Source organism: Alligator sinensis, unplaced genomic scaffold (assembly GCF_000455745.1).
Source record: "Alligator sinensis unplaced genomic scaffold, ASM45574v1 scaffold860_1, whole genome shotgun sequence".
Classification (NCBI taxonomy): domain Eukaryota; kingdom Metazoa; phylum Chordata; order Crocodylia; family Alligatoridae; genus Alligator; species Alligator sinensis.
This window is the reverse complement of record NW_005841923.1, coordinates 2,707,593-2,717,430: the sequence shown is the minus strand read 5'-3', so window position 1 is coordinate 2,717,430 and position 9,838 is coordinate 2,707,593. Positions and strand designations below refer to the sequence as shown.

General features: G+C 38.7%; 1 protein-coding gene across 9 annotated transcripts in view; it reads right to left on the bottom strand.

The window, feature by feature from the left end:
* The window catches only part of LOC102387833 (aspartyl/asparaginyl beta-hydroxylase-like), an 86,515-nt gene that overhangs the window by 37,386 nt on the left and 39,291 nt on the right, over positions 1-9,838 (bottom strand). For 6 of the 9 annotated variants that reach the window (XM_025198498.1, XM_025198497.1, XM_025198501.1 and 3 more), the window contains one exon: positions 6,092-6,136. The exons of the other annotated variants lie outside the window; for them this stretch is intronic. In XM_025198498.1, the coding sequence (XP_025054283.1) occupies positions 6,092-6,136 (45 nt within the window). The remainder of the gene's footprint in view (positions 1-6,091; positions 6,137-9,838) is intronic. 9 annotated transcript variants of the gene reach the window in all.

The following is a 9,838-nucleotide window of genomic DNA, read 5'->3' as shown; positions in this document are numbered from 1 at the left end:
CCCCCCCCCCCCCCCCCCCCGTGTCTGGCCACATCATTATTTTTTATGCTAATCTATGCAGAATACAGTTATCAGAACATATTTAAATATTCACCTGGAAAGTAGTTCAGCATGTCAATCCTAATTATGAAAACTATAATTAAATCATACAGTATCATTTGCCATTCTTTTTTATTTTCAAAATATTCCCTTCACAGCATTAAAAAAGAATGCTATACCATTACTGCATCTGTCATCCAGGGGGGCTTAAAAGCATGTTATAATCAATAAACCTCAACCTCAGTAAGGAGATGTAATAGGCTTGATAAATAGTAACAGAACGAAAGAGTGGGAGCAAAAAAAAATCATAGGACAGGTTCAGGGAAAACCAGAACAAAACTTCTGGAGTCAGATTGCAAGAGAGGACCTGGGGGTTACAATGGACAATAAACTGAATATGAGCAAACAGTGCACCCTTGTTGCCAAGGCAGTATACTGGGCTGAACCGGTAGAAGCAATGCCAGTAGGGCAAGGAAAGTGATTATTCCCCTCTACACAGCACTGGTGAGGCCACATCTGGACTACCGTATTCAGTTTTGGGTCCCCCACTACAGAAAGGATGTGGACAAACTGGAGAGAGTCCAGTGGAGAGCAACAAAAATGGCAAGCGGGCTGGGGCACACGACTTCTGAGAAGAGGCTGAGGGAACTGGGCTTATTCAGTCTAGAGAAGAGAAGAGAGAGATGAGATGAGATTTGATAGGAGCCATGAACTACCTGAGGGGGGGTTGAAAAAGAATGGAGTTAAACTGTTCTCAGTGGTGACAGATGACGGAACAAAAAGCAACGGTCTCAAGTTGCAGCAAGGGAAGTTTAGGTTAGATATTAGGAAGAATTTTCTCACTAGGAGTGTAGTAAAGCACTGGAACAGGTTCCCCACAGAGGTTGCGGACTCTCCATCTTTGGAGATTTTTAAGGCCCAGCTAAACAAAGCCTTGGCCGAGATTATCTAGTTAGGGATAGTCCAGGGGGGTTGGACTTTGAGCAGGGGGTTGGACTATATCACCTCCTGAGGTCCCTTTCAACCCTAATTTTTTATGATTCTATGAATTTCAGGCCTAAATGCTAGTCCATAATCTCAAAAGCACTATTTCATTATTGCTTTTTAGGATGAGAAATTAGCACCGTTGTAAAATGATCCTCAAATATCATTTGCAAATAGTGATCTGAATCTCTTGTAAGTTTTATTGTGCAGCTAATATTTCAGAGACAAGCAACACCATGGTTTAACCTATAAAATAATTATTAATACTTAAGACTCTCTTTCCTTACATAAACTGGAAAGCAAGCACAGACTTTTAAATAATAAATACATTATTTCTAGAGAAATTTGTAACATACTGATTAATTAAATTACTCAGTAATCTTTACTTCTCAGAAACAGAATATAAAATACTGACCACAATTAAAAAGGAGCTTTTCAAACAACTGTGCAATACTGTTTGAATAGAACATTATATTAATAGATGCAACAAGTTTATTCTCTAATCCAGTCCAATAACTGAATTAACTATCAATTAATACCAACTAAAATTTGATCCATACCCTACAACTTCTGTTTTGGTATCTCAGTATGTGGCTTGATTTTTAAAAAGTTTTCAGCATCGAAAAGAAGCTGTAGGATACTAAGGCTTTTTGAAAAGGTGACACCAATTTTGGGTGCTGAATACTTTTTTTTTTTTTCCTCTTAAGGCTCTCCCACAGCAAACTCAAAGTCAGTGAACTAATAGCTTTCACATAGAGATAAAATCTCAAAAGAAAATAATATAGTCATAAAAATAATGAAAAACATTGCAATACACAGCTGACAACACTGAAGTATTGAGATATTCAAGCCAGTTTTAAACTAGGTAAATTAATTGCCTAAATACCATTAGCAGTCTTGTGATGGAAGCATTAAACACAGATTTGACTAATTTACTCTTCATTTTTTAAATCATTAGCCTATGACAAGAATGCATTTTGTCAACATTATCTTTGTATTTATTCCTTCTAGAGAACAATTTTTTTCATAAAGATAAATGTTCACCTCTTACATGTGTCGATTACCCTCTATTACCCTGCTACAAAATGTGTATATACTGTAATAAACAATGTTGCTTTAAAATTCTTCATGCATCTACATCTATAATGCAATGCATACATGCAATATCCTGACATACAGGTATTTTAGAATTAGTGTTTGATACTGATTGTCATAAACAACAAGAAGTTCAGTTTTAAAAGCAGAACCAGTGATGTGATTTGTAATGTACAGGTTTCACTGAATACATTATGTACATATTCCACAACAGCCATTTTTACTGAGTGTTTACAAGTGAAAGAAAACGTAAGCAGTCTGCACAAAGGATTATAATAATTTTTGTTCATGCTACTGACTTCCAGAAAAGTTACCTTATTTGCCATATTTCTACAAATGCACTAAATTTCCCTCAGCATCCAAGTCCGTTCCTACACAACAAATAAATTCATTTCCTTTCTTTCTTATCTTCCTTTGCTGAAGCTTCAGGAACTTTAGAAGGATTTTTAGACACCTTTTTAATTTCCTTGTCTTGCCCTACCTGAGAAGGGGAGCCATCCTTTTCACTGGCTGATTTTTTCGTAGACTCTTTGTGTTTCACACTTTTATCTAGTCCTGCTTTGTCCTTTTCCTTCCCTCTGTCTTTTTTAAGCTTGTCAGAATCTTTTCTCATTTTATCCATCTCAACAATTCTCTTATCCTTTCGGTCAGCATCATCTTTGCCCTTCCTTGTTTTCTTTTTCTCTTCTTCGTCCTTAGTTTCTTTCTTCTTGGATTCTTGTTTCTCTTTTGCTTTCTTGAGCGGTTGTTTAATTGCTTCTTTTACTTTTCAAAGTTTTCATTTAAAAAAGGGAAAATGTTCAGAAAAGGAAAGAATACTTGAGCAACTTATCACAAGCATCAATATCAAATGCAGTTCCAGGGCTGAGCAGCTTAAAGTGCCCCAAACACACACAATGTTAAAGATTAATTGATTTTTTTTTTCACTATACAGAATTAGTACAGAATCAGCAGCACTGAATGCGTTACAGACATAGCTACAAGCCTAATAATAACTTCTTCTAATTAAGCTATAATTTAGTAAAGTATGAGAGAAATTAGGTCTAGATACTCAAATATGTTTAAACACCCAAGCCTCACTGATTTCAAAGGGTATTGGGTTCCTAAACACCTTTCTGAATCATGGCCGTAATGACTCAATATTTTAAAAATTTCAACCTATTAATATATTTAGGAATATTAAGGTATTTAAGGTTTAAACTACTTAAACAAATAGTTCTAAATATTATTAGTGATGTCACAAACCATGCAGATGATTTAAAAATTAACCATTCCTACACTGAAAATTTTAGTTTACTTGTATATAACATTTCTGCTACTAAAGGAGTAGCCCTTGTCTAGGGCTTCCTTGAGCCTAATACACTTTGAATCTTTTATGATGATACAACTTTAGTTGCCTACACATGTTCAAATAACCTGGGGAAATTCTCCCAGGTTTATTCTCCTGGTAGAAAAACTTACCCAGAGCCACAAATACACACATTTGAATGCTAAGGCCTGAAGAGTGAAAGCTTGCAGTGTTGACACTGTGCAGGCAAGTGGGGCCCTGTACACACAACTTAGTGCACTTTGTAGGATCCCTTACTCTTCCCCAATGACAGATGGCAGATGTACATAGGGCAGCCCTGAATGGCAGACCCAGACTACCCATGTGGAGATGTGAAGGAGCTGCGCTCTGCTCCCTGCTGGAAGCAGTCCAGAGTGACACAATGTCTCCTGGGAGAGGGGATGCAGGAATGTGCTAGATGGCTAATGTTCTCTTCCAAGAGAAGCCACAGCATGTACAGACATCAACTCTCCTAGGAGAAACTGTTGCAAAAGTGATTTAAACCTGGTTATTCCTGGGTTACTTTTCTCTGGAAGCAGAAATTTCTACTCTGAGAGAAAGAGCCTGATCATCCGTGTACGCATGATATCTCCTGGGAGAGCAGGAACAATCCCAGGAGAAGCTGAATGTCTGTAGAAGACCTCTGTAAGACTGTGAAGGACACCTTCAAAAGGTGTCAATTTAATTATCAAACAAAATTACAATATAAAACTTCTGGTACACGTCACATTAGATTAGACCAATGGCTAAAACTAATTTTAACCATGTCAATATTAAAACATTTATGAAGGAAAACACAAAAGAACTGTGCTAGGGACTTCAAACCAGAAAAGGTACTAGAAGAGGTAAACCGGATTTAAAACCTCTGAATTTATTCCATAACATCATTAACAGCATGTGTAGGAAAGTTTTTAATCGTGGCTTGTAACTTAGCATGATCTCTCATTTTTAAATTGTATGATTGTTTCAATTATGATAAATCAGGACTGACATGGAACATATTGGTAACATACCAAAAAAAAAAGATTAGCACAGCTTTCTCAACTCCTGAAAGTCCTCTGTCCTCTCATTTGTAGAGAAATTGGTAATTTTAATGATATAGCTTCATTTTAGCTATTGGAAATCCCTCTCAATCCCCATCCATAAATTTCTAAGTAAAATTCTTTTAGACTTTGGAAGGATTTGATATTCAATTTTAAAAACATGATGCAAAAAGGCACTTCAGAAAATTAATATTATTCTGAAAGCTATTTTTACAATTTGTGCATAAACCTACTGTTGAATAGCCTGTTATTAAAAATGAAATGGAATAATTCCAAGTATGTTTAATATAAGAAAAACTCAACTACTTTTATAAAAGTAATTGTGTAAAACAGAAAAGGTGTTTTATACACAAACTATATAACAGGTAACAATATATAAATCTGTTCTGCTCCTATGAAAAAAAAAAAAATGAATATTTTCCTATGCATCCTTTCTGTACTGTTAGGCAATCTTCCCTTGAAGCCAACTGGGAACTTTGCCCAGGTAAGTAGTAGAGAAACTATCATTTAATGGTTTGTTGAAACCCTACCTCTAACTAACTACACTTAAATATTTTTGCATATTCATAGAATTTAATTTAACATTTCATAAAGTTTAACTGAAACAATATACATCTTCCCAACAGGTTTGCCACATGGACTAAACATGAGGTATTATTATAGTCCCAAAATATCTTTTGGAAAGAAACCCAAACAGCAGTGCATTAAAAACAGCATATTTATTAATATTTTTGTAAACGCACATTTTCAAACAAGTTACTTCAAACAGTGCAAAACAAATAATATGACTTTTCACTGGCATGCAAAAAACTCCCTTCAGCAGACATTTTCCCCCAACCAATCTTTACATTTTAGATTAATATTAAAAAAGCAATTTTGGTACAATCTAGCTAGCCCTAGAAGGTGAGAAGACCCAACAGGGAACCATCAACAGCCTTTATTTGCTTCATGAAGAAGCAGATTACCAACTATATGCAACACATTTTCCGGGAATGATCTTGGTTTACACTTTTGGGGGGGAGGGGGAGATCAAATCAGCCTATTATTGCAGACCAGCAATAAATAACCAATTTAAACAATAACCAATTATAAAAGGAGGAGCAACTAAAAACTGTCTTGATTTCTCATGCCACACCGATTGGAGTTCTATGGCCCTGCAGTAGACAAGGCAAAAAACAAATGATTTTGATTTCTGCCTGAATATCTAGGAATCTGTGAAATATCTAAAAAGCAGAGATACTACTAAAGATTCAGAACAAACCAAAATCTGAACATCTATTTGGAATAGCTTTCTACATTCATATAGTTGCAACTCACACTAGTTAATCATGCAAAAAATTGCCCAGAACTGTTTCTGGGAATATTACATTTAATTATATCTGGATCAGGAAAGCACTCAAATCTCTGCAGATGGATAAACCAGTATCTGAAATTTTGACTGAAAATCTGCACACAATTATATGCTGCATCTTCAACTACAGCACATCCAGTATTAGTAGCCTTATTTATATTATCTGACTTGCACAGTCATGCATTACAGGCATCAGGCACAAGGCCCACTGACAAGAGAAAAAAAACCCCCCAAAACAAAGCACTCAAGTACCTTTGTCCTTAGCTTTTCTCTCGACTACCCCTCCTGGCTCCTTTCCTGATGTTTTAAGATGGAAATAGGTTACAAGCATATTTTATGTTCAACATATTAAAGCACTATGGTACATTATTTACAAATTAGAACTGACAAAATTAAATTAGATTTTAAAGATAGTTATTTTTCATGTAACCTCACAAATATAGCTACATTACTCCCAGTTCAGGAGATAACCAGTAAGTAGGAAAGAGGAACATTTGAGGGGTTTGCTGCTCAGCACAGTAGATTTTGTAGCACAGACATGCTCCAAGAATCATGAACTAGGAAAGCAAATGAGAGAGAAATTCTGGCTGCAAACAGACGTCACCTTTGTGCTGCTGCTCATGGACCCAGCCACAGGGGACCTGCAGCGCCCCCAGTTTTTCCCTACTGTATTTCCACTCACTCCAAGGAACAGGCCAAGGTTGCCCTGAAATAGGACCCCTATCCCAGCAGTACTCAGTTCCATTGCCACTACACTGTACTCAACTGCAGTAATGGATTCTCCAGCCCCAGGTAGCCACCCTGTTTTTGGGTTAAAAATAAATTATATGTCCCCCTTTCCATGGAAAGGGTAACCTGGAGTATCACTTGCCCAGAAATCACCCCTTTCACAGGCAACCAACACAAGGGACAAACAATAAAATGATTTATTATAAAACAAGTATAAGAAACCAGTAACCATATGGTGAGAGACAGAGATAAGAGTAAACAAACAAAAGAAAATACCACAATACTGACCTGTTTTTACTCTGCACCTTAAAGCCAGCTTCACAGGTCTAAATGTGGGTCCTGTCTCTGATCTTTCCCATCAGGGCTTCCTGCATCTCCCCATCAGCTTGCTTTTCCCAACTTCCTTGGCTGGGGGACCAGAACCCAACCCTTATACCCGGAAAGACTGAAGACAAAGTCCACTTTCAAGGCAGGATTACATACCCTTGACACTATGGTGATTAACATATGCCACTCATTACATTTCTAGGGGGACTCATACTATTTCAGTAACTTTCTGCCCCTTAAAGGTGCATATTCACCACACACTAAACTTAAAGATAAGACATATACATTGATTAATACCGCCCCCCCCCCCAAATTTGGCTTCCTAAAATTTTTTACTCCCCCATGCCTCCAAGCACATCTACATGGAGAACGGTAAACAATCCAAGTGAAATACTAATTCTCAGCCACTGACTCTGCTAAGGGTAAGAGCCATTCATCTTAATCAACGCACAGCTGCTGGACATCCTCCCCTCCCAAACCCAGGATTATGCTTCTCCCAAATGAGTGTCCTAACTACTTAAGGGTCAAGCTCTCTTCTGCTTGCTCACCTTCTGACCCCTAACTCTTCTATTCCTGGTCATACCATCATCCAGAGCTTCCAAGAGGAGGCCACTTTGGAAAGTGGCCCAATCAAGACTTTTCTACAGCCAAGGGATTAAAAATACTCTCCTGAAAGGTTGAAGATGGTAGTCTGAAATTTCCTAGGCTGAGAAAGGCCCAAGAGTCTCACTTCTTTGGCAAGTACTCCAGCCACTATGCTATTATAGCATATAATGAGCAGTGACATGACTCCATGTTCTGGTTCTAGTTTTGAATGAAAGTGACAGTGGCTGCTACACTTTGTAATGAATTCAGTAGTAGACCTGCATGTGCCTAACGCATTAGGCTTCTTCAGGGGCAGTAGCAATTTAGATGCTTCTCTAGATCGAAAAATAAACCAAGGTGGGAATCAACCTGGAGTGCTTCTACTCATGGGTGGATCAAAGAATTTAGAAAATGGGGTGCAGGAGCAGCAACCTTTGCTGCAGGGGTGGCTGCACCCCAGCTCTCAGCATTCCCCCTGTTGCAGGAAGACAACCCCCAAAAGCAGCAACAGGGACTCTTATGAAGGGAAGGAGAAGTATCACTGAACAAAGCGGGGTGGGGGGGGGAGGAGGAAGAAGGGATTCTTAGTTGCTTTTGGGACTTAGTCCACTGCTGCTTCTCCCATCTCATGGTCAACTGAAAAACAAATCCATGCCTGCTTCTGCTCATGTGTGGCTGCCTAAATGTAGGTGTTTACGTAACTTTGCCAGTCAAGATATAGGAGCTTTCAGGGTCAGACAACAACTGAGCAGGGGTTTCTTGGATGCATTTTTTGGTTTTAAGACTCCTAGAATCCACCTAAAGAGTATTTTAGGTGCCTAAGGAACCTTCCAAGCACAGTGCATATCCTGGGATACAGGTGACCCAAATGAAAGGGAAATGATAACTCTGGCACACTGCAACAACAATCTACCTATTGGATTGCACTGACCCTTTTGGATGCTACAATTCAGCTTATTTTCTATTGCAAGCCCATTTCAAGGAATGTTATAAGTTTTTTCTCTTGAAATTTGATAAGAATGCCTTGCCTAATCCAGGGGAAAGAATTATGCATTTTAAGAGATAGCTCTACAAACTCAACCCAAGACCAGAAAAGGAATGCAAGATCTGCTTCTCATGACTTTTGTAATAATTAAGGATATGACTTAATAAGCAGAATCATACTTGCTGAACTGTATTTAACTCTGCTGAATGGTGGTAATGTAAATAAGTAAACAATGATGTTTATACAAAATGAGAAACAAAACTGAGCTTGTTGTCTTACTTCTATGACACCAATGCAACTAATGGGAATAAACAATTAAATTTGTTTTAATGACTAAATTAAACAAGTCTGAAACAATAGAGTACATAAGCTTTCATAAGCAACAGTTTCACTTCATCAGATCCTCTAGCTCTGGCATGGGTGTAGACATCTGATGCATATGATACAAAAAATCATCCATCTCCAATTCAGTTAGCCCATGAGGTGTAACTCTACTGGTCTTCTGCCTGACTTCAGACTAACACTGCTAATTACCTAATCTTATTTTGGAAAAGTCTTGCAAAAAGTATTAGGTACTATTTCCCAAAAAGATCCATACAATGATTTATACATCATTTCAAATTTAAATGTGTATGTTATGTAGGGTAGTAAATATTATGTTCATGCTTATGGATGTTCCACTTGCTTATAAACAGACTGATGAAGACTTCATAGTAGCTAGGGTCAGGAAGGACCTGAACAGATCATCTAGCCTGACCCCCTGCCACAGGAAGGAATGAATGCTGGGTTCACAAGACCCCAGACAGGTGATCGTCCAACCTCCTCTTGAATTTACCCAAGGTAGGGGCAAGGACCACTTCCCTGGGAAGTTGGTTCCACATATTGGCCACCCTAACTGTAAAAATACTGCCTTCTGATCTCTAACCGAACCTATTCTCCATCAGCTTATTACCATTGTTCCTCGTCACCCCAGGTGGTGCCAGGGAGAAAAGAGCTCTGCCTATTTGCTGTTGATCCCCCCTGATGAACTTGTAGGCAGCCACCAGGTCTCCCCTCAGCCTCTTGCTGAGGCTGGACAGGTTCAGGTCCTTCAGTCTCTCCTTCTAGGGCCTGTCCTGTTGCCCTCTCAACAAGCAGGTGGTCCTCCTGTGAACCCTCTCCAGGCTGGCCACATCCCTTTTGAAGTGCGGCGCCCAGTACTGGACGCAGTACTCCAACTGCGGCCTGACCAAAGTTGCATAGAGGGGGAGTATCACCTCTCTGGACTGGCTTGAGATGCACCTTTAGATGCATGACAAGGTATGGCTGGCCTTGCTGGCTGCAGTCTGGCATTGGCGGCTCATGTTCATCTTGGAGTCAATAATGACTCCAAG